The 25,573-nt window shown below is 34.4% G+C and overlaps 2 protein-coding genes across 2 annotated transcripts; one reads left to right on the forward strand and one right to left on the reverse strand.

Annotated features, from left to right (window-relative positions):
• Positions 1 to 25: 25 nt before the first annotated feature.
• Positions 26 to 4,529, reverse strand: LOC114407401 (nicotinamide adenine dinucleotide transporter 1, chloroplastic-like). The gene is made up of 9 exons (XM_028370482.1): positions 4,146 to 4,529; positions 3,949 to 4,044; positions 3,651 to 3,757; positions 2,845 to 2,893; positions 2,560 to 2,666; positions 1,666 to 1,760; positions 1,494 to 1,582; positions 1,320 to 1,414; positions 26 to 963 (listed from the first exon to the last, which is right to left on the reverse strand). The coding sequence occupies exons 1-9, from the start codon at positions 4,222 to 4,224 to the stop codon at positions 727 to 729; spliced, it is 954 nt and encodes a 317-aa protein (XP_028226283.1). The 5' UTR covers positions 4,225 to 4,529; the 3' UTR covers positions 26 to 726.
• A 16,887-nt stretch (positions 4,530 to 21,416) lies between these two features.
• Positions 21,417 to 25,179, forward strand: LOC114407402 (L10-interacting MYB domain-containing protein-like). The gene is made up of 5 exons (XM_028370483.1): positions 21,417 to 21,534; positions 21,971 to 22,309; positions 22,392 to 22,482; positions 22,579 to 23,081; positions 24,364 to 25,179. Exons 2-5 carry the CDS (start codon positions 21,980 to 21,982, stop codon positions 24,913 to 24,915), a joined length of 1,476 nt encoding a protein of 491 aa, XP_028226284.1. The 5' UTR covers positions 21,417 to 21,534; positions 21,971 to 21,979; the 3' UTR covers positions 24,916 to 25,179.
• Positions 25,180 to 25,573: the final 394 nt, after the last annotated feature.

Genomic DNA, 25,573 nt, shown 5'->3' on the forward strand with positions numbered 1-25,573 from the left:
TTCCATAAGGATCCGATGCCGCAAATCTTAAATGTGTTTTTCATGTCCAATTTCTCAAGATAAAATATAAACTGTCTTATCTTCGTATAACAATTTAGATTCGCTGATTGCATGATTCTCATCAATACAGCAAATCCAGATCGTGCTGGATGTTTTACAGGATTCAGCAGTTTCAAAATAAAATAAGCAAGCAAAGGACATCTCATATCACTTTATCATCTTCATCGTTGTTATCACTCAAATTTACAAGTTTGACCAGGGAAACCAGGCTCAGTTGAGGTTGCTAGGTTGGAATATAATGGGGATCTACCATACATAAACAACTAAGTCACAAAGAATGATATCTGCATCGCCAAGAGAAGGATTACTCAGCTGGACTAGCTTATGAATTGGAATCTAACTGCTACAGAAGACAGATGACCACCAAGATCAATCGTCACAAAATGGATCAGAAGGAAAAAGGGAAACAAGAAATCGGTGTATCATTTCAAAGCTGGTGAATGTGATCACAGCAGCTGGTGTTGTCCTCAGAAGGTTGGTGGCACAACCTCGGTAAAAACCCTGTACACCTTGTTGAAAAACCTTTCTAATACAATCAATCACACCAGAGTACCGTTTCTCCGAATGATGCCCTTGTTCTTGCAATCTGGAACGTACAACCTGCAAACAACATATTTTTTTGGAATCTAACTGCTACAGAAGACAGATGACCACCAAGATCAATCGTCACAAAATATGAGGCCGTGGATCAGAAGGAAAAAGGGAAACAAGAAATCGGTGTATCATTTCAAAGCTGGTGAATGTGATCACAGCAGCTGGTGTTGTCCTCAGAAGGTTGGTGGCACAACCTCGGTAAAAACCCTGTACACCTTCTTGTTGAAAAACCTTTCTAATACAATCAATCACACCAGAGTACCGTTTCTCCGAATGATGCCCTTGTTCTTGCAATCTGGAACGTACAACCTGCAAACAACATATTTTTTGTAACTTTCTAATGCTTGTCTGCCCAAAGAACAGAAATACAAAAACACACACACACACACTTATATATTCATAAAATTCCACCACAATTATCAGGTGCATGGCTTTGTAGTTTCAAAGTTGGCAATGAAGGAAAAAAGTGAAAGCTCAAAATATTCAAGAAATAGCACAATATAATATTATTCTTGGAAGCTTTAAACGCTGAAAATAGATTCTAATCATTCTTCAGTCATATGATGGGAAAGGTAACTCATTGACAAGACTAGGAGACTAGAGGTATTAGTACCTATGCGGACAAATACCCTGAACAAAACTACCTCAATTATTCAGCAACATACCTCGTGAGGATATGTCAATGTGGATGCAAAAATTTTAGAAACTGATGATGCAATTGCAACATCACGTGCACCAAGTTTATCCATTGCTGCGTCATCTGATACAAAATAGTAAAAACATTGATTAATTGCCAAAACTTTCAAGAGTTCACAAAAAAGCTGTAGGCATGAAATTACCTTGATTTGCCAAATAAAATTTTATTGTCTCATAAGTAGGAAATTGAATGGCAACATGACTGATACCAGCCAGAGCAGGTACAAGGCCACTGTTTGTGGTAAAAAATTTAAATGTCATTAAATCATTGATTATAATTCCAAACATGTTGCATTTATGTTAAGCAACACCAACCTGTACAGCCCTCGAATGCCCTCCTCATGAGCAATTCTCCTCAATGCAGATAGTGTGCCCCTATATGGCACAACACCAGGTCTTATTCCCTGGGTCTGCATAAAATAGGCAGCAAAGTTATAGCACAGAATACATACAAATGCACTGATAATAGCTAATAAAGCACAAGAAGCCTTCTATTGTCCCTATGGTTTCAACACAATAATATATGGAAGATGAAGTTCATCAATATTAATGAGGAAAGTTTGTGCAGTGATCAATGCAACGCTAATGTTCATAAACCCTTTCTCCTAAATGGACAACACGGTCAGCCCACAGCAATAAATGGACAACATTTTAAGTAGCTTGTTTTATGCTTTCATTCTTTCTCCTCATGTTTTGGTATAGTCCCCCCATGGGTTTTGGTACAGTCCCCCCATGTTTGTGTTTCTTTTGCTTTGTTCTTAATAATATTTTGGCTGGTTGAGGATGGTGGGGAATTGGGAGTCAACATACCAGGGATGCATATCCATCCCTATCCATGACTGCATCTAGCCATTTTTCAAAAAAAGTAAAATGTGTTCATTCTACTGCTGATCCACGACATAGGGGCCATGTAATGAATCATGATATCATCTTGCATGGAGGTCATGCAGAAAGGCAAACAATGTCAAATTTATTGTGCCTGCATTTTTTTTATTACCATAAAATTCTAGAAATTATGCCAGAAAAAACTGTAAAATCTCAAATTCCATGATACTAATGGTAAATAAGACAATCAAATAGCTTTTTATCCTCCAATACATTTCTATTTGCATATATCACTAAAACTTTTTTGGCTCATGCATTATGCCAAGTTTATGTGATAGGCAGATAGCATAATCAAATATATCAGCATAAATTGGAGAAACATACTTGGAGTCTGGTCTTGACAACCCAAAGGGGATTTGTAAACATGGTAGTTGCAGCTCCAGCACCAGAAGCAGCTATCACATTAGCTCCAATGGGAAGATGATGGCTATCTGCATACATAACACAGCTATTATAATTCGGACATCTACATAATGAGGGGACAAAATACAGCAAGTTGGCAACATAAAAAAGGTCAATAAGTAGATTAATTAATTTCATCACAAACAGAATAATGCTTCCAAAAATCCCTTATTTGGATCAATAGAAAATAATCACTAATGGACTAACCATCGGAATGAAGAAGGCTCTTAAGCTGCTCATATGCACTAAAATAAACCTGCAGATTCATAAATTCATACAATTAGAACACTAACTAAAACAGCATTGCAGTTTTCTGCTTATCTGATATTAAAAATAGTTATGGATTCGCTACAGATAGAGATTTCTACTGCTCAATAAAACAAAATTATTCAATAATTAGCTAAATTGATTAGGCAACACAGAAACGCAAAAGGCATAAGCTTATGAGAAATAGTGTGTTAAAACTTATCATCTAAACCAGAGTGCAGCTATGTTAAAACTTCTCCAATAAAATTCAAATTTTAACACATTACTTCTCATTTGCATAAGCAGAGTGCAGCTATGTAACTTATCATCTGAACCAGCCATAAAAATGGAGGTAGGTCGATTTTTTATCAAGGGCACAGTGATGTTGATCACCAATGTATTTCCACAAAAAAAATCAAGTGAACCAACCAAAATCAAATCTATGTCAACATACAATCCATAAGATGCTCATATTCTTAACTCAATTCAGCAAGTATTAATGTTTCTCATGATTGGCTTCATACGCAAGCATTTCAGATATATAACATGAACCTTTATTTATGTCAACTTTCCACAGGAGCACGGTAGGCATTAATTATTGTAGATATATTCCATTAACAAATTGATGGCTAGAATTTAGAAATGTAGTTACAAATTTTGCCATTTTGAACATGAAGGCGATGAATTTGTCAAGATTCTATTTCTTTTTTACTCCATCAAGAAAATAATAGATTCAAACCGAACAAAAACAGGGAGCAAATTCTCACCGCCCAATTTGGAAGCAAAGCCAGCACAGTGGGCGCGAGCCCACGGTACATGCCACGTAACCCCTCCTTGTGAAATATTTGTTCCAAACTAGCAACTATTATGCTTCCTGTTGACAAAGAAACACCCATCAGCCAAATTTTTCAATATTCAATTTCAGTAGTCCAACAAATAACAAACTTTCCCAATATTGTTATATCCTTCATACAATAAAAGTATTGACAAGCTCAAATCTGAAAACGATGGCACCAATTCTTTTAGAATGACAAGGTTAAAATAAATCAAACAAAAAAATCACACCTTTAACACTTCCATGCGCGAGCTGCGGGACACCGTGAACCTGAAACCTAGTTTTGATGACATCAAGAGGACACACAAATGTAGCAGCAATAACCCCTGCATAAAAAAATAAATAAATAAAAACAACGAATCCAATTCAGCGGGATGGAAAATTGAAAAAGGAAATTACGATTGAAAAAAGGCGAATTGAGGGATACCAGCGGAAGCACCGGCGGCGGCATTGCAGAGGAGGCCCTTGGGATTGATATTAGGAGCGGCGTGGGTGTCAGCAGTCATGGCTGGTGGAATCGACGGAGAAAGCGACGAAAACGAAAAAAGAATCCTCAATGGAGAGGGCGATGGCGGAGGAACAGGGTGGTCGCATGGCCTGGGAGAGAGACACAGTCTCGCTCGCTTCTTCGATTGAATGAGACTAATAGGCTTGTGGGATTAGATTAGGGTTTGGATTCGATCAGATCCGAAAAGGCCAGTCAAAACGCCTCATTTCATTGCCTATATATTGCTTCGTGTATTCCTCCTCCACCACAACACCAAACCAAACAACTACTAATGCAATCGCTCCTCTCTCTATATCTGTAGTTCGCTTCTTCCACTGGGTCCCGCGAATAATAAGTAACCCAATGTTTATTATACTATATAGTTATCATTATCAATTTCATTTTGTCATCCTTACTCCCATAAAGGTAGGTTTTTTTTTTAATCTTTTTTCTAATGTTTGGATATTTAAATTTTTTAAATATTTTATTACTTTCTTTTTATATTCTAAAAAGGTAAAAAATAAATAGTTCATTATAATTGTTCTTTTAGCTCATGGATTGTATAAATGAATGTTTATTTTGTACGACTAAACTTTATATTTTATAATAAATAAAAAATTGTGAATATATAAGTTATATTATGGTTAAAATCTGTAATAAATAATTTTTTAAAACAAATAAATTATATTTTAAATTTATGATAAATAATTTGTGTTGTTAGATATATTACTAATTTTAATTATTGATAATTTTTTGAAAAATAATTTAATTCAAGATAAAAAAAATAAATATGTTAAAAAATTATTGATTGATGTAGACACTAAGTTAAATTAAATAATTCAGTTGATATTAAAAATATAAGATGATATATCATAGGTATAATATGAGCATATTTAAAATTTGAAGATAATATATATATATGTGTGTGTGTAATGGATAAAATTACACTGGTATAACTTTGATAACTATTATATTATTTTTATTACTTGATACATAATATGATTTTTATTGATCCAAAATTATTTTAATTAAAAGTTTATTTTACATAAATCACATATACAAAAATTTATATTAATCCATAATCGTTTGTTATTATTTCTTTCATATAAATAAAAAATAACATAATATAAACATTTCAAAATCTACTAAAATATTAATTATTTGATTACCTTATCGTTGTTGTTTAATTTTGACAAAATTTAACACAAATGATGTTGGTAATACATAGATATAATTGTTGGAATATCTTTAATCTTTATTATTTATTCGGAAGCTAAGAATTCACATGTTTATAATCTATGACAATTCACCAAAAACTCTAAAGTTTACAACATGTTTAATTATTAAGGATTAAATAAAATACCTGGATACGTAGTTGGTTCCTTATCTAAGCGTTCTTCGACATTTGTTGTAAGATCTTTGTAGCTATTCATCACGATCACAAACAATGATATTATGATTCTTCCTCGACTGGAACCTCTTTATTTATCAATTGGACTTTCATAACTATTTAGATGTGGCCAAGTGTCTATGTCATAAAGTGACAAAATTCCCATTTAATTTATGTTTTGTATCATGCTAATCTTTCACAACATTTCATTATAGGAGTACTCAATATAAATTAAAGTCTCATAACTAACATAATTTGAATTACAAGAGAAATTAAATTTATTAACTCCAAATGAACAATAATAACTAAATTTGTCCAAAATAGAAATAGAAATTAAATTTCGTCTAATAGACGATGCAACATATGTCTAAACCAAATTCAAATAATAAAGTCTTTAAAAGCAACCTAAAAGTTCACATAATTTCAACTGCAATTTTATTTTTATTGTTTCATGTAGATAATCCTTTTTCAGCATCACTTAGCAAGTGACTCCATAAGTAACCTTGCAAAAATATACTTATGTGAGTAATAACGTCAAAATCTACCTATATAAGTTGATTCTTTCAACATCACTTGACAAGTGACTAACAAGTAACCTTGCAAAAATGTACTTATGCGAGTAATAACATCAAAATCTATCCACCAAATGTCCTTGGGTACAAAAACTAAATTAATTTTAGAACAAACAAAACAAAAAGTTTACCCTTCTTCAAACACACTTAGGACACTTTTACTTTAACGTCTCACCTTTTTACAAAGGTAACAAATAAATTCCTCGTTTTGCTCTCGTGTTTCTACTCTAATTGAGAAAAACTTTATGCAATATCCTTAATTATATTCCTTGTCTTATCCAAAAAAAAAACCTAGTTTGATATAATATCATGACAAATAAAGCCTTGTTAGCATTTTTAGTGGTTAAAAAAAATCTTCCAATTCCATGCAATTGAGAAAATTCTCAATTAACTCATTTTAAAATGACAAGTTTGGGATTCCCAAAAAATGCGAGTAATGAAAAAAGAGTGATAGTAACAATTACTAATGACAAAACAATAAACATTGCACAAATTATCTTTTTGGTAAATTTAAATACCTAAACAAATACATAACACACCATTAATCTTCAACCTTTGAATCGAAAGAAATAATTGCAAGTGATACTCTCAACGCAATGATCAAACATTGGTTGATGCAATCTTACCCCCCAAGGACATTGGATAAAAGACTTCAAGAAGATTAGGCCAGAGACACAAGAGAAGATCTTAGGGTTCTCATGAACCATAGGATAGATTTCGGGCCCATAGGCCAAGTATGAGCCCATTTATCTTTGTACATATTAGATTAAGGTTCCATTATTTTTGGGCCTTGTATTTAGAGCTTCATAGTATAGGGAGGATACCCTAGTAATGTAGGATTTTTCAGCCCTTGTATTTTAGGGCACCTAGACTAGTTTTTGTATTAGGGATATTTTTATAATTTCACATACATTAAGTGCACTATTTGATATGTGCGTGTTAGGGGATAAATTTAATTGAATTGGGAGAAGTCCTATCCAATTAAATTTTGGACTCTTAAGGGGGAGGTGAACATTTGTTTGCTACACCCCATTGCCACATCATATAGTCACACTTTGTGTATGTCCTTCATGCTTTACATGTCTCATGACACCTAAGCACACTTAGTAGACAATCCTGGACTTGATCTTGATTAGTGGATTGAACCATAGCTAAAATTCACTAATCATAATTAGTGAAATTTGGCTCCACAAATTCAAATTCAAGTAAAATTTAAATAGAAATTCAAATTTCCCTCCAATTTTGTGTGACACTTAGGCTATAAATAGAGGTCTTGTGTGTGTATTTTTTTCAACTTTGATCATTTGAGAATTACACTTTAAAGTTCAGACCTCATTTGAGGCATAAAGTTTTGTGTTCCTTCTCTCCCTCTCCCCCCACTCATCTTCTCCTTCCTTCAAGCTCTTATCTATGGTTTTATATGGTGATGAGCTTCTTCTTAACTTATCTTCTCCTTGAAGTGGCATCTCCAATCATTTTTCTTCCTTTTTCATTTTGTTACCATTGATCTTTAAGAAGCAAATGACTTAATTGATAAAGAAGATCCAAGGCCTACAAGCTCTATATGCAAGAACAAGTGTAGATATAAGATTTAATCGGTTTATTTTTTTGAATCTACTCTAAAGAGCACCAAACCACAAGACAATGAAGGATATACATGGAGAATAAGATGAAGAACAAGGAATTAAAGTGAATCGACCGAACAAAGAAATAGAGGAAACAAAAGAATATTACCTAGACGAAGATGCTCTTGATACCACATGATGTAACTCTATATGGAGCTTGTAGGTCTTGGATCTTCTTCATCAATGACGTCTTTTGCTTCTTGAAGATCAATGACAGCGGAATGGAAAAGGAAGAAAGATGATTAGAGACACCATTTCAAGGAAAATATGAGTCAAGAAGAAGCTCACCACCATATGAAGTAATGGATAAGAGCTTAAAGGAAGGAGAAGATGAGTGGAGGGAGAGGGAAAGAAGGAGCACACAATTTTATGTCTCAAATGAGGTATGAACTTTGAAGTGTAATTCTCAAATGATCAAAGTTGAAAAAAATATACACACAAGGTGATGCAATCCTCCCTAGGAAGGGACCAATCACTAGAACCATGAGCAAGAGGCTCCAAGAAGATTGGGCTAGAGCTGCTGAAGAAGGCCCTAGGGTTCTCATGAACCTTAGGATAGATTTCTGAGCCCATGGGCCAAGGTTGGGTCCAATTATCTTTGTACATATTAGACTAGGATGTCATTATATTTGGTCCTTGTATATAGGGCTCCATATTGTAGGTAGGGTACCCTAGAAATATAGGATTTTTCAGCCCTTGTATTTTTTGGGCACCTAGACTAGTTTTTGTATTAGGGGTAGTTTTGTAATTTCACATGCACTAAGTGGATATTTGATGTGTGTGGTTGGAAATAAATTTAATTGAATTGGTAGAAGCCCAATCCAATTAAATTTTAGAGGGGGAGGTGAGCATTTGCTTACTACACCCCATTGCCACATCATATAGTCACACTTTGTGCATGTCCTTCATGCTTTTCATGCCTCATGACACCTAAGCACACTTAGTGGAGAATCTTGTAATTGATCTTGGATTAGTGGGCTGAACCATAACTAAAATTCACTAATCATAATTAGTGAAATTTTGGCTCCAAAGTTTGGCTCCACAAATTCAATTTCAAATTCAAGTGAAATTTGAATTTCCCTCCAATTTTGTGTGACACTTAGGCTATAAATAGAGGTCATGTGTGTGTATTTTTTTCAACTTTGATCATTTGAATATTAACTTCAGATTTCAGAGCTCCTTTTGAGCACAAAATTTCGTGCTCTTCTCTCCCTCTCCCTTCATTCATCTCCTTCTTCCTCCAAGCTCTTATCCATGGCCTCCTATGGTGGTGAGCTTCTTCTAGACTCATCTTCTCCTTGAAGTGGCGTCTCCTCTCTCTCTTCCTTCTCCATTCCGCTGCCATTTATCTTCCAAGAAGCAAAGGGATCCATTGATGAAGAAGATCCTAGGCCTACAAGCTCCAATGGAGCTTGCATCATGTGGTATCAAGAGCATCTTCATCTAGGTGATGTTCTTTTGCTTCCTCTATCTTTTTGTTCGGTGAATTCTCTTTAATTCCTTGTTCTTCATCTTATTCTCCATGTATATCCTCCATTGTCTTGTGGTTTGGTGCTGTTTAGAGTAGATTCAAAAAAAAAAAAATAAACCGATTAATTCTTAGATCTACACTTGTTCTTGCATTTCTATGGTTCAAAATTTGTAGATCTACTCTTGAATCTTGTTTTTGTGTTGATTTTAGGTTCTATCAATTTTCATTCATAATATTCTTGTGCTGAACCTTTAGATCTAAATTTTGTTCCAAAATATTGATTAGAAAAAAAAAACACAAAAATCTAAGTGTAAATCACTTAATCCATGTTGTCTTAGAGTCATGTTTAGTCATAGTAATTGTCACATTATGTTCTAAGTTTGTGTTGAATTTTATTTTGTTAATTGAATTCTAGATACATTTGTTCATGTATTCTTGTCATTCTTAGCCTATCTTTTGAATTTTGAGTCTAATTCATGCATGTTATTTAGTTCATAACATGTTCTAAATCAATTCCTAGAAGTAGTCTTGTTCTTGAACTTTTTTTTTTGCTTTCTAAGTTTCCTACATGATGCCTATGATGAAGTTGAGTTGTGGTGCTGAGTTGTGGCTGGATTTGTGAATCAAAATAAGTCTTAAGCTCTCTTTAATTTTGTTATTCAAGATAATTGAGCATAAGCAAACACAAATTGTAACTATCCAAGCCTTAAGCAACATAAACACTACTCTTGATTTCTAGGTTGAAATCGCTGGTGCTGGCAGCTTGAACATACGAACTTGTATAAATTACTGGGAATTGGTCACTACGTTTTTTGAGCTGAAACTTTTACTGAATTTTCTAGACATCTGGACGAAAATTATAAAAAAAGAACCAAGCGATTTGGATTAAAGGAAAAAATAAGAAAAATCTCACAAGTTGGCAGAAAAATCAGTGTCCAGGGAAAAAAAAAAGAAAAGTGAAAGGAAAGTGTGCTTGTTGTTTTGGCTCAAAATTTGTTCTATAATTGGTGCCTATTTTATACCAATACTAGTTCTGAAATTTCAATTGAAAATTATTGTGAAAACAAGTGCCAAAACTAGAGGTTTCTTGAGTCTTTTTTTTTTTTTTTTTTTAGAGTTTTTCTACTCTACTCTAGAGCCATTCTAGGTTTCTCTTTGAGTCCTAGCTTGCTTTTTTGTGCTTTTCATTGCTTTAGTTGTTGAATAATCCTTGGAAATTTGTCTTGTTAAAACTCTATTGGTTTAGCTTTCGTTTCATTTTTTATTTTTTTTTGGTCTTTGGTTATTGCTTGTCTCTTTGTTTCCTTGCTTGTGAGTTGCCATATAGGGAATTGGAAAGGAGGATTGGTGCCATATCTTGAAGAATTTGAGTCAAGAAGCAAGGGGCCAACCACCTTAAGAGCTATTGGACTAAGAAGCACTCCAAATTGAGTGAAACACTAAAGAGAGAATAGCCACCACAATTGAGGACTTTTTTCTTTGTAATTTTGTAATTGGCAATTTGCTTTGCTTTCAAATTTTGTAACAAAAAGGCCTTTCATTGGAAGTAAGTTGGGAGCCTCCGCTAGGTCACCCTACTTCCATTTGTGTGTAATAATTTTAGGCAATTTTCCCTTAGGATAGTGAGTGTTTTGTTGGGAACCTTAAATGAGGTCATCCAAACACTCTTAGGATCCGCCTAGTTTGCATTTCTTGCACTTTAATTTCTTGCTTACTTTCATAGCTTATTTCCTTTACCCTCCATTGTCAAACCGCCTAGATAGCTTTCCTTTTACCAATTAGTTTTTACCTTATCTTTCACACCTTTTTTTAGTGTTTATTTTGGCTAGTTTCAACCATAGTTTCTTTTACCTTTTTTTTCAAACCCCCAACAAGAAAGAACCATAACTTAGGAACCAACATGAGTCTTCATTCTTCATCTAGTGTTAATGGTGAGGGTTCTACTCCTAAGGACCCCTTGTATAAGATATTAGATGAGTTGAGATCCCTTAAGTTGTGGAAAGAAAAACAAGAGAGAAAAGAAAAAGGTAAAAAAAGAGTGGAAGAAATAAGTCAAGATGAAAGAGAGAAAATAAGAGAGGAAGAAAGAAGAAAAATAATGAAAGAAATGAAAAGAGAAAAACATGCCTCCTATAGTAGTCATGACTCTTGCAAGAGTTTAAGTGAAGAACTTAGCGACTATTATAGAGGGCGTCATAGTTCACATACTAAACATCACTCCCAAAGAAGAGAAAAGGATAGAAGGCCTCAAGAGGTTAACATTAGCCTCCCATATTTCCACGGAAAAGATAATGTTGAGGCCTACTTAGATTGGGAAATGAAGGTTGAACAACTCTTTGCTTGCCATCATATTAGCGAAGAGAGAAAAGTTCCATTGGCTACCCTTAGCTTTCAAGGGTATGCCCTCTATTGGTGGACTTCCCTTGTTAAAGAACGAAGGATTCATGAGGATCCTCCAGTAGAGTATTGGAATGATCTTAAGAGTGCCCTTAGGAAGAGGCACATTCCCTCCTACTATGAAAGGGAGCTTATGGACAAGCTCCAAAGGCTTAGACAAGGGAGTATGAGTGTTGAAGAATATAGACAACAAATGGAACTACTCCTTTTAAGAGCTGGACTTAGGGAGGAGGAAAGAACAAGCATAGCTAGGTTCCTTAGTGGGCTCAATATGGAAGTGAGGGACAAGGTTGAACTCCTTCCATATAGGGACCTAGATGAGCTAGTCCAACTTTGTATAAGAGTGGAGCAACAACTTAAAAGAAAGCTTTCTTCAAAATCTTATGGCTCTCACTCTTATCCAAGGAAGGACCAAGCCCATGGAATTTTAGGGGCTGCACCTTCAAAACCCAAGGAAGATAAGGGTAAGACCATAGAGAAATACACCCCTAAGACTAGTTCCCAAGAAAGGACTAGCAACATTAAATGCTTCAAATGTCTTGGGAGAGGTCACATTGCCTCTCAATGCCCCACAAAGAAAACCATGATCATGAGGGGTCAAGACATTTATAGTAGTCAAGAGGAGACTACTTCTTGCCCTTCCTCTAGTGGAAGTGAAGATGAAGTAAGGGGTGAAGAGTCTAGTGAGGAAGTCTACCCTCATGAAGAAGGTGACCTCTTAATGGTTAGAAGGCTCCTTGGAGGTCAATCTTGTGATCTATCTCAATCCCAAAGAGAGAACATCTTTCATACAAGATGCAAAATTTTAGATAAAACTTGTTCTCTCATTGTGGATAGTGGATCTTGTTGCAATTGTTGCAGCACAAGATTAGTTTCCAAGTTGAACCTCACTATCATTCCCCACCCAAAACCTTATAAACTTCAATGGCTCAATGAGCAAGGGGAAATGATAGTTAACCAACAAGTGAAGGTACCTTTCTCCATTGGGACATATAAGGATGAAGTTAATTGTGATATAGTTCCCATGGAGGCAGGACATATTCTGTTAGGAAGGCCGTGGCAATTTGATAGGAAGATCATTTATAATGGCCTAACTAATGAGATTAGCCTCACCCATCTTGGCACTAAATTTGTGTTGCATCCTCAAACACCTTCACAGGTGGCCAAAGATCAACTAACTATGAAAGATAAGAGGGATGAGGAAGAAAAATTAGAAAAACAAAAGAAAAAGAAGGATAGTAAGGTCTTGTCTTCAAAGGCCAGGGGGAAGGAAAAAGAGGGAAAGGATTCCTCCAAGAAGATTGTTAAGAAGGAAAATCATTTTGCAACAAAAGGTGATATTAAAAGAGCACTCCTTCTTAAACAATCTTTCTACCTTCTCCTATCAAGGGAAACATCCCTTAGCACTGCCACAATTCCTACATTTGAGACCTTACCCCCAAAGGTCCAAGAACTCTTACATGAATTTGGTGATATATTTCCCAAAGAGATACCCCCTGGGCTACCTCCTTTAAGGGGAATAGAACACCAAATAGATTTAGTCCCAGGAGCAAGCCTTCCTAATAGGCCAGCCTATAGGACTAACCCTCAGGAGACTAAGGAGATAGAGTCTCAGGTTAAAGAATTGTTGGAGAAGGGCTGGGTCCAAGAGAGCCTAAGCCCATGTGCTGTGCCAGTGTTGTTGGTGCCCAAAAAGGATGGTACGTGGAGAATGTGTACAGATTGCAGGGCCATCAACAACATCACTGTAAAGTATAGGCACCCCATTCCTAGACTTGATGATCTGCTTGATGAGTTGCATGGTGCCAATATCTTTTCAAAAATTGATCTTAAAAGTGGTTATCACCAAATCAGGATGAAAAAGGGTGATGAGTGGAAAACTGCTTTCAAGACCAAGTTTGGTTTGTATGAATGGCTAGTGATGCCTTTTGGGCTCACTAATGCACCAAGCACCTTTATGAGGCTTATGCATCATGTCTTAAGGGATTTCATAGGTAGATTTGTAGTTGTTTATTTTGATGATATTTTAGTGTATAGTAGGAGCCTAGATGATCACTTAGGACATCTCAGACAAGTTCTTTCAGTCCTTAGGAAAAACACCCTCTATGCAAATATAGAGAAGTGTACCTTTTGTGTAGATAATATAGTTTTCTTAGGTTTTGTAGTTGGTAGAAATGGGGTCCAAGTGGACCCTGAGAAAATCAAGGCCATCCAAGAATGGCCCACCCCAAAAAGTGTGGGAGATATTAGGAGCTTCCATGGGTTAGCAAGCTTCTATAGAAGGTTCGTTCCTAATTTCTCTACAATTGCATCACCTCTCAATGAGCTGGTGAAGAAGAATGTGGCATTTACCTGGGGTGAAAAACAAGAGCAAGCCTTTGCTTTGCTCAAAGAAAAGCTTACTAAGGCACCTGTTCTAGCTCTTCCTGACTTTTCTAAAACTTTTGAGCTAGAATGTGATGCCTCTGGAGTGGGAGTTGGAGCTGTATTGTTACAAGGTGGGCACCCTATTGCTTATTTTAGTGAAAAACTTCATAGTGCCACCCTCAACTACCCCACCTATGATAAAGAGCTTTATGCCTTAATAAGAGCCCTCCAAACTTGGGAACATTACCTTGTTTCCAAGGAATTTGTCATTCATAGTGATCATCAATCACTTAAGTACATTAGAGGGCAAAGCAAGTTAAACAAGAGGCATGCAAAATGGGTAGAGTACCTAGAGCAATTTCCATATGTTATCAAATACAAAAAGGGAAAAACAAATGTGGTAGCTGATGCCCTCTCTAGGAGACACACATTGTTTTGCTCCCTAGGAGCTCGAATTTTAGGATTTGATAATATTAGGGACTTGTATGCTTTAGATGAACATTTCTCTCCCATTTATGAGAGTTGTGGGAAAAAGGCCCAAGATGGATTCTATTTGGCTGAGGGGTATTTGTTCAAAGAGGGAAAGCTTTGCATACCCCAAGGATCCATTAGGAAATTACTTGTGAAAGAGAGCCATGAGGGTGGGCTCATGGGCCACTTTGGGATAGACAAGACCCTTGTCTTACTCAAAGAAAAGTTTTATTGGCCCCATATGAAGAAAGATGTCCATAAGCATTGCACTAGGTGTGTGGCTTGTTTACAAGCCAAGTCTAGGGTGATGCCTCATGGGCTATACACACCCTTACCCATCCCATCTGCACCTTGGGTAGACATTAGTATGGACTTTGTCCTTGGGCTTCCTAGAACCCAAAGAGGTGTAGACTCTATCTTTGTGGTGGTGGATAGGTTTAGCAAGATGGCACACTTTATACCATGCCACAAGGTGGATGATGCTTCCCACATCTCAAAACTCTTTTTCAGGGAAGTTGTGAGACTCCATGGTTTGCCTAGGACCATTGTGTCAGATAGAGATGCTAAGTTCCTTAGCCACTTCTGGAAAACCTTATGGGCTAAGTTAGGAACTAAACTTCTTTTCTCTACCACTTGTCATCCACAAACTGATGGGCAAACAGAGGTAGTGAATAGGTCTTTATCCACCCTTTTAAGGGCTCTTCTGAAAGGCAACCATAAGTCTTGGGATGAGTATCTTCCTCATGTAGAATTTTCCTACAACAGGGGGGTTCATAGAACCACCAAGCAGTCCCCTTTTGAGGTTGTCTATGGGTTCAATCCCCTAACACCGTTAGACCTCATTCCCCTCCCACTGGACACTTCTTTTATACATAAAGAAGGGGAATCTAGGTCAGAATTTGTAAAGAAGATGCATGAGAGGGTTAAGAACCAAATAGAGAACCAAACAAAGGTGTATTCAACTAAAGGCAATAGAGGAAGAAAAAAGCTAGTTCTTAATGAGGGTGACTGGGTTTGGCTCCATCTTAGGAAGGATAGATTCCCTACTAAAAGGAAATCCAAGCTTAGCCCTAGAGGGGATGGACCTTTTCAGGTTTTGGAGAGGATCAATAACAATGCCTATAGGTTGGACCTCCCAGAAGAGTATGGAGTCAGCACCACTTTTAACATTTCTGATTTAACTCCTTTTGCAGGTGGAGCTGATATTGAGGAGGAAGAACTAACAGATTTGAGGTCAAATCCTCTTCAAGGGGGATGGGAACATGATGCAAGCTCCATTGGAGCTTGTAGGCCTAGGATCTTCTTCATCAATGGATCCCTTTGCTTCTTGGAAGATAAATGGCAGCGGAATGGAGAAGGAAGAGAGAGAGGAGACGCCACTTCAAGGAGAAGATGAGTCTAGAAGAAGCTCACCACCATAGGAGGCCATGGATAAGAGCTTGGAGGAAGAAGGAGATGAATGAAGGGAGAGGGAGAGAAGAGCACGAAATTTTGTGCTCAAAAGGAGCTCTGAAATCTGAAGTTAATATTCAAATGATCAAAGTTGAAAAAAATACACACACATGACCTCTATTTATAGCCTAAGTGTCACACAAAATTGGAGGGAAATTCAAATTTCACTTGAATTTGAAATTGAATTTGTGGAGCCAAACTTTGGAGCCAAAATTTCACTAATTATGATTAGTGAATTTTAGTTATGGTTCAGCCCACTAATCCAAGATCAATTACAAGATTCTCCACTAAGTGTGCTTAGGTGTCATGAGGCATGAAAAGCATGAAGGACATGCACAAAGTGTGACTATATGATGTGGCAATGGGGTGTAGTAAGCAAATGCTCACCTCCCCCTCTAAAATTTAATTGGATTGGGCTTCTACCAATTCAATTAAATTTATTTCCAACCACACACATCAAATATCCACTTAGTGCATGTGAAATTACAAAACTACCCCTAATACAAAAACTAGTCTAGGTGCCCAAAAAATACAAGGGCTGAAAAATCCTATATTTCTAGGGTACCCTACCTACAATATGGAGCCCTATATACAAGGACCAAATATAATGACATCCTAGTCTAATATGTACAAAGATAATTGGACCCAACCTTGGCCCATGGGCTCAGAAATCTACCCTAAGGTTCATGAGAACCCTAGGGCCTTCTTCAGCAGCTCTAGCCCAATCTTCTTGGAGCCTCTTGCTCATGGTTCTAGTGATTGGTCCCTTCCTAGGGAGGATTGCATCACAAGGCCTCTATTTATATTCTAAGTGTCACACAAAATTGTAGGAAAATTTGAATTTCTATTCAAATTTCACTTGAATTTGAATTTGAATTTGAATTTGTGGAGCCAAATTTGCAAAATTTCACTAGTTATGATTAGTGAATTTTAGTTATGATTGAGTCCATTAATTCAAGATCAAGTCTAAGATTCTCCACTAAGTGTGCTTATGTGTCATGAGACATGTAAAATATGAAGGGCATGCATAAAGTGTGACTATATGATGTGGCAATGGGGTGTAGCAAGTAAATGTTCACCTCTCCCTTAAGATGGTCCAAAATTTAATTGGATTGGGCTTCTTCCAAATCAATTAAATTTATCTCCCAACACACACACATCAAATAATACACTTAATGCATGTGAAATTACAAAACTACCCCTAATACAAAAACTATGAAGCATCGTGAAATTTATCCTCCCTACACTATGAAGCCCTAAATACAAGGCCAAAAAATAATGAAACCTTAATCTAATATGTACAAAGATAAGTGGATTCATACTTAGCCCATAGGTTTGAAATCTACCATAAGATTCATGAGAACCCTAGGACCTTCTCTTGCATCTCTGATCTAATCTTCTTGGAATCTTCTATCTAATGCCCTTAGGGGGTAGGATTGCAACACTGGTGATAAATTTTGTCAAACAATGATTGTCTTTAGACATTCCATTGTTCACATAGAAAACTATTTTTGTGATAAATTCTGTCAAATAATGATTGTCTTTAGACACTTCGTAATTCATATGAAAAACCAATCCTTATAATCACCACACATTTAACATCAAAGACATCTAATTATCCGATCAAATTGTGTGTTCCTTTGAGTTGAACACAATTTACAATAATAATTTCATATAACATTTATATAAATTCAATCAAATTAATCTACGGAACAAAGGTTACTTTGACAATATATTATTTTAATTGGTCCAACTAAAAATACCAAACAATTTAATTGAAATGAAAGGTTTTAAATTTACAAACTTTACACATAAGCGTGCAAAACCAAAAATTGTACTTACACGTTATTATTTAATGATCATATAATCAATAAACATTAGTGAAAAAAAAGTATTTCCAAAATAATTTTTGATTTCCCAAGGCATTATATATTATATATGATCGTAAAATATTAACTCCAAATTACCATAATAAAATTGCATCACAGTTATATATATTTAACCCACCAGATTTGATGTAATTTTTTTTTAAAAAAATATTGAATAATATCTCATTATTCCAAAATCTAAATGACCTTGGTGGTTGATTAAAAAAAATACAAACATGTTGATTGACAAACCACCTGCACTAGATACTGTGATATATATTAATATTGTATCCAAATCAATATTCCTTACATTGACCTTGTATTAGACATAAGCCATATATTTACTTAGTCAATAATAAAGAATCATTCATAATATATCATGTTTACAAATAACAAGTAAGTCATATAAAATATATATAACAAGACATGCAGATATCTCAAATAATAGATCCATGATAAGATACTCAACCTAACATTAATTCATAGTCTTTGGACAAAAAAAAGTTGTAATTGATACTCTCAAGATAAAAAATTGACAATTAGTTCTAACAAAAGATAGTATTTCTTTAGATTGACCATTATTCACATGAAAATATTTTATAATTGTCACATATTTATCATCATAGGTATGTTATTATTTGGACAAATTGTGTCTTCCTTTAAGTCAAATACAATTCACATAGATAATCTCATTAATATCTGTGTAATTTTAATCAGATCAAATTTCACAATAGGAATTATTTTGACAATATATTATGTTAATCAATTTAATTAAAAAATTACTTGACATACAAATAAATGGGAAAAATTGGTAACTACTAAATTTGCACCCAATCATGATAGCAATAAATATAAAAATATTAATCACAACGAGTAAATACTGTATACTTGAATTATATTTAATGTTATAATTGATTTATACTTAAATTACGACAAACAAATATTGTATCTATAAATAATGTTATAATACTATATCGAATTTATTATAACATCACAAACTCATGTATCAATGAAGCCTAATTTTTTTGCCATGTGCATAACATCAAGCCAATGACATCCAAGGATTTCGAATGACACATTATATTTTAAATAGAAAAACTTGAATCATAACAATCAAACAATGAAAACTTGTCTTGATACCACTTGTTGGAATATTTTTAGTTTTTAATCTTTATTCTTTATGTGAAAGCTAAAAATTCATAAGTCTATAATCTATGACAATCCACCAAAAGCCCTAGGATCTACAACATGTTTGATTATTGAAAATTATATAAAATACTTGGATATATAGTTAGTTATTGATCTAAGCGTTTTTCAACATTTGTTGTAAGATTTTTGTGACTATTAATCAAGATTACGAACAACAGTATTATAGTTCTTCCTCAACTAGAATCACTTTATTCTTTAATAAGATTTTTGTAACTCTTCATATGAAGAGAAAAATAAAACTATGTGTGATGATGCGATATATTGGAGATCATAACTTTTTTATAGCGTGCTAACTTAATTCTATTCATTTAAGTTCATATCATCTTATTTAGTTATGTAACGAGTTTACTTAATTCAATCACATAAAATAAACCTACTAATGATAAATAACTAATATAATTGTCTTATAATATTAACCCGCATTAATTATTGGAATAGAAAGTTTCAACAACAATTCAATGGTTGGATCAATAAAACTTACATTTTACATCAAGTTATAAAAATGATATTAAATTATCAAAGTTATATCAATATAACTTGATACCTCCTTTATATATATATATATATATATATATATATATAAACTTTTGATATTCAACTACAGTTTGTTAAACTATTCATTCGATATTAAATTTTAAAAGCATAAAATGATATACTAGATGTCTAAATACTTGCTAGAAAAATGAAGTTTACCCTTCATCGGTAAAGAGAAGAGTATTCAAATGTGTATGAGAGAAAATCCAAAAAAACAAATAATCTTTGAGGTTTATACAAACTACTAGTATTTTAACTTGTCCATTGCAAGAATAGATAAAAAGTAAAGCTCATTTTTTTTAAAATCTTGGGATTAATACAAAATTATCCATTTCTTTTGTGGAAGTAACAAATTTTCATCGAAAATTTTAAGCGCACACAAATTATATATTTTATTCTAAATTAAGACTCACTTTTACCATATAAGAAATCATTTTATCTCATATTTATATTTTTTATTATGGATAAAAATATTTTAACTTTTATTCTTTTCCTTTCTCTTCGTTAATTTTTTTTTCTATACTAATCTAGAAAAAGTAGATGGGATGCTATTTTTAGGTTAGAAACAAATTCAACGTTTATCTTTTTTTAAAAAAAGTACTTATTAAATAATAAATATTACTAAGCCCCCTTACTTTTTATTTAAAAATTGTTTTGCGTACTGCTCTTACCTTTTACCAACAAATAAAATATATACTATTAATTGAAATAAAGTTGTGGCACGAAAAAGCAACTTTATTTCAATTAAACATTTTATTTGACTTTTTTAAGAATAGTTTCCATAAATAATTTAACCTGAGTTTCACTGATTAGTATTTTTAGGATATTGATTAAAAAATTTAAATAAAAAATATTTATTATAAATATCAATAAAAAATAATAAAAATCATAAATAACATAATTTTTTATTTTATTATAATTTTTTAATTTTTTAATTTTTTAATCAATGACCCAATAACACTTATTGATTTATCATTTTCTTTACAGTGACTATTTAATATTTAGGGTCAAACTAACGTGGTGTGCGAGGCAAATGTCATTATGTCAACGCTATCTTTCTTAAAGGCATTAAAAAGGAATGACATGTTTTGATGGCAGAAATTGGGAATTTTTGCTTCAAGACTGCGGATTGCGAGTTGCGACTTGTTGACAGATAAACTCGTCTTCACTGATTTTGTCAATAATATGATGTGATTTGTTTGACATTTTAACGCACACTCATTCGTCACCCCAGTATGTAGTGAGATAAAGGTGGGCAGATTTTTTCAGAAATCTAAATCAAAATATGATATTTGTTTGGATTTTTTTAGAAGAAAAAATGGATTGAATTTAAAAATAAAACTATATTTTTTTAAAAAAATCATTTAAATTTTTGTGAACCAACTGAAAAATTAACCTTAGGTTCAAAATTGATTTTAAAACTTATTGAGATTCATAATTGATTTTCAACTAGAATCCATTTATAATCTAATTTCATAATTGATTTAAAAAGCAGTTTTGAAGGTGGTTTTAGTTTTTCCTCATTTTTTTTCTTTCTAAAAACATTTTTTTAAAAATTGCTTTTAAAAATCCAATTATTTAATTAAAGTACTTTAACAACTTACACCTCCAATAATAGTTGAACAGTAATTATTTATATCCCTTATTTAAGTGATTTAGAATTTACATCTAGATTTCGAGTGAATTTTCCAATCAAGTTTTTCTTATTTTATTTTAATGAACGAACCCAAAATAAGGTGAGAAAAAGTCAAAAAACTAAACTTGAATTCAGTTAAAATGAATTTTTTCAAATTCCAATTAAAGTCGGGTTGGAGTTGAAGGGATAATATTGGAATTTACTCCTGATGTGTACAAACACTGACTGAGGGATAACCCTAATAAGGTTAGGGTAATCCTATTCCCATGACGCAGCAGATTGAACCTTGTCCTGGAAATCTTATCCCCAGCATAGCAAACGTCAAACTCCTACCAAGGTGCTGCTTTTGTTATCACCATTCTTAATCTTAATTCCAAGTTTCCAACAACTCTTAATAGTTACAAATCTTGGCACGAACTGGATTTGTGTTGTGTTGGAAGAATTTTGATAGACAATGTTCTCTCACTCTCTTAAGATTCATCATTATATGTTTATTTCTTTTTCTTTTATCAGATTAGGATGACTCTTGTCTCTGCAACCAACTTCTGTTTCTGCTTTTGAACTTCCACTAATGTCTCCTTTTCTCACCACTAATCAATTGCTATTATTTTATTATCAACCATAATTACAATTATAACTGTACAAGAGCATATATCTTCATAAGAATACAAATGTTCATACCTTGACCAATGTATATGTGCACTACTTGCGATTCTGTTTCAACTATTCATGAACCTTGATAGTGACACACGTCATCTTGTGTTACATTGTAGATAAACAAAATGGGTATAGGCAATGATACTGAACGCCTCAGAACAATTTGGACACCTGAGATGGATCGATATTTCATTAATCTTATGTTAGAGCAGGTTGCCCAGGGCCGTAAATTTGAGGATCATTTGTTTAGCAAAAGAGCTTGGAAGCATATGTCTTTAAAGTTCAATGCTAAGTTCAATTTTCAGTATGAAAAAGATGTTCTCAAGAACCGCCACAAAACGTTACGGAATTTGTACAGGGGCATTAAGAACCTTCTTGCCCAACCGGGGTTTAGCTGGGACGAAAAGCGAAATATGGTTATTGCTGATAATCATGTTTGGGATGAATATCTCACGGTATCAAAATTTGAAATTATTTTAAACTGTTTCAACCTTAACAAAAGGAGTTCAATAGTTTATCTTCTGCATAATAATGCAGGTAGATGCAAATGTGCGGTCATACAGAGTAAAAAGCATTCCCTATTTCGAAGATTTGTGTACTGTTTATGGACATGTGATGGAAGGAAAAGGTAGCTCTTCTTGTTAAACACTAATTTGTATATGTAATGCTTGATGCTTAGAAGGTCTAACTTATGTTTCAATATCTAATAAACATGAATTTCCAGGTGATACTGCACCAGAAGAATCATCTAATTCAGGCGAATATGGAGCAATTACACCCTTTCTATCTAAGGATGTCTGTGAGGATGATGATGAGCTTCTTTGTGATGTTAGGACTGATGAAGACTGTGGAATCTCTACCGTGGAAAATGCAACTGATGACTGTGAGCAAAGGGCAAAGAAAACAGCATCCTCTTCTGGTACCCGGACCCGGACTTATTGGCAGCCACCAATGGATCGTTACTTCATTAACTTGATGCTTGCCCATCTGCACAAAGGGAACCAATTTGATGGGGTCTTCAACAAACAAGCATGGGTGGAAATGATTTCATCATTCAATAAAAAATTTGGCTTTGAGTATAGTTTGGAGATTCTTAAGAATAGGCACAAAACTCTGAGAAGGCAATACAATTTAATTAAAAGTCTCCTTCAGTTGCATGGCTTTGACTGGGATGAAACACGCCAGATGGTTATTGCCGATGATTGTTTCTGGCAAGATTATATAAAGGTGTGTATCAATTGAATCTCCTGGGAAATTGAACCTCTTTGAACGTCTACACTTAGAAGTATGAATTGGTTATATTTCCAATTAGAGTGTCTGTTTCCACCTGAGTTCCATTTGATAATGATTTATGGAATTTGGATTGAATGCTTCTAGAAAATGGTTTGCCAAGGACACAGGTGTTATTTTTTTATTCTTGGAAGTCATTTATTTTTCGTGAAAAAAATTGTTTCTACTCATTCTTTTTTATTTCCATGGTCTCTTGTAATGAATTTAGTAATAGGCTGTCAGCCTTCCCCTGCAAGTTAAAACAGCAAAAACTACATATTTCAAGGGTGTTCCTGGTAGTAGAGGTGTAAAACAGAGAGGTGTAGGAAGGTTCTAATTTTCATTTGGTGATCATTGCTTATGGAAGATGAACGATAGGATCAGTAAAAAAATTTCTTATTCTTCCTGCCAAGACTTTTTCCTTCTTCAGTGCTTTGTACAAGGTAAAATAGCATGGAATGAGAAAGTGAGATTAGGGCCATCTCTTGATTATTCTTAGAATTTGGGCTTAGGGCCTTACTTAACCCCACAAAAATAGCTTGTAAGGTGAGGATTACCCGAGCTTTATAAGGACGACGCTTATTATATCTTTACATGATGTGAGATCTCAACTCACTGAGAAGCAACATCTTAGTGGCTTCACTTTACAATACTTTACTCAGCTATTTTGGTTTGCCCCTCTATAGGTAGCCCTTTTCGAGGCATTGGCAAGCAACTTTAATAGGCCACAATTAAAGCAGGCTACTGCAATCATAAGGTGGATTTCCAACAATTATAATGTGTCAAGAGAGTGATACACTTGTGCATGGGTGGAGGGAAAGGGGGGGGGGGGGGATCAAATCTCTGTATTTAGTCCAACATTTTTGAATAAGTGTTTATTTCTGACAAACAAGAGATTTTTCAGATCCTAAAATGTTTTAATTTAATTACCGTAGTATCCTCATTGGCAAAGCTTTTGAGCAAACACAGGCTGAACAAGTTAATCACATATATAATTTCTATATTGTGTTTGAACTCTTTACATTGCATTTTCATTTAATTTTCTAGATTGAAAATGAAAACGAATGTTACTTGCTTCATTTCCTTTATTTCGTGTACTTAAAAAGGCATGCAATGATTTTATTTCCTAACCACCTTGCCATTTTCATCCTTATCAAGCATGCCCTTGGAAATTTCAATACTTATGATAGTTTAATCCTCTTGTTTTACAAGGTTTAAAACATTTGATGTGGTTATGCAGGTTCATCCTGATGCACGACAATATATGACCCGACCTTTGCCATACTATAAAGATTTGTGTGCCATATTTGATCCAAATTTTGACGAAAAAGAATCTCTGCTTCAAGATAAGCTTCAAAATGCAGTTGATTTTCAGACCGAGTGTCCTCAGACATCTAAAACTGGTCAGTCTCCAATTACACCCAATTCCAATGAAGAACAATTTAGCAGTGTCAATGAGTTAGCAAATATATGTCAGAAGCAAAAGCGTCAACTAGAGAAGGGTTCTAATTTTACTAGTCCTAAAAAATCAAGGAATGATGAACAAGGCATGGCTGTTGCTCTCTGTGAGATGGCAGCTGTAGTTTCAACTGTGTCTGCAAAAAAGATCGATACCTCAATATCAATAGAGAATGTCATAGAAGCAGTGCAAGCATTGCCTGATATGGATGATGAGCTGGTTTTGGATGCTTGCGATTTCTTGGAGGATGAAAGAAAAGCTAAAACATTTCTTGCATTGGATGCCAAGCTTAGGAAGAAATGGTTGATTAGGAAACTTCGCATACAGATGTAGCCTATGCCCACTTTCATTTTTCTTTAATTTCTTATTGGTTATTGGTTTTGATCCATATTATTTTAGAAAGATTAGCTGATTAGATTTATATGGGTGGGGGATTCTAAGCAGATTTGTGCAACTAATCATTCTGAGGATGGAATTAGTATTTTGGAAGGCACAGTAAACTTGTATATTCATCACGATGCTTGGCTAGTGACTGCACAAAATGCACATATAACAATACTCAGGTTAGGTGAATGGAAAGTGTTTAAGAAATTTGCATCCTGCAATTGATTGATAATCTGACATGAACTAGGTATTTATTGTAGTGAAGTAGGGATAAACCCAATTACAAAGATGATGATCACTCACAAAACAAGGAAGTAGGAAACAAGGATAAAGCACTGCAGAGCTTTGAGGGTCTGCGCCTCCATGCTCATGGGCCCCAAACCAAAACTCATTCAATGACACACTCCCCTATCTTTCTCTTCCTATATCCTTGCTTACTGTTTCCTTTTTCTTCCTACCCTCCCTTCCTTGCTACATAAGCCAGGTTTATCAACCCAAATCCCTCTTATGCCCTTGCAACGCTACTCAATACTTTATTCTACGCATATGGACCCGTTATTTTATACTTCTGGAAATGTTATTTCTGCTTTTTTTTTATTACATTAGT

The sequence above is a fragment of the Glycine soja genome, chromosome 3 (genome assembly GCF_004193775.1).
Source record: "Glycine soja cultivar W05 chromosome 3, ASM419377v2, whole genome shotgun sequence".
NCBI classification, from domain to species: Eukaryota; Viridiplantae; Streptophyta; class Magnoliopsida; order Fabales; family Fabaceae; genus Glycine; species Glycine soja.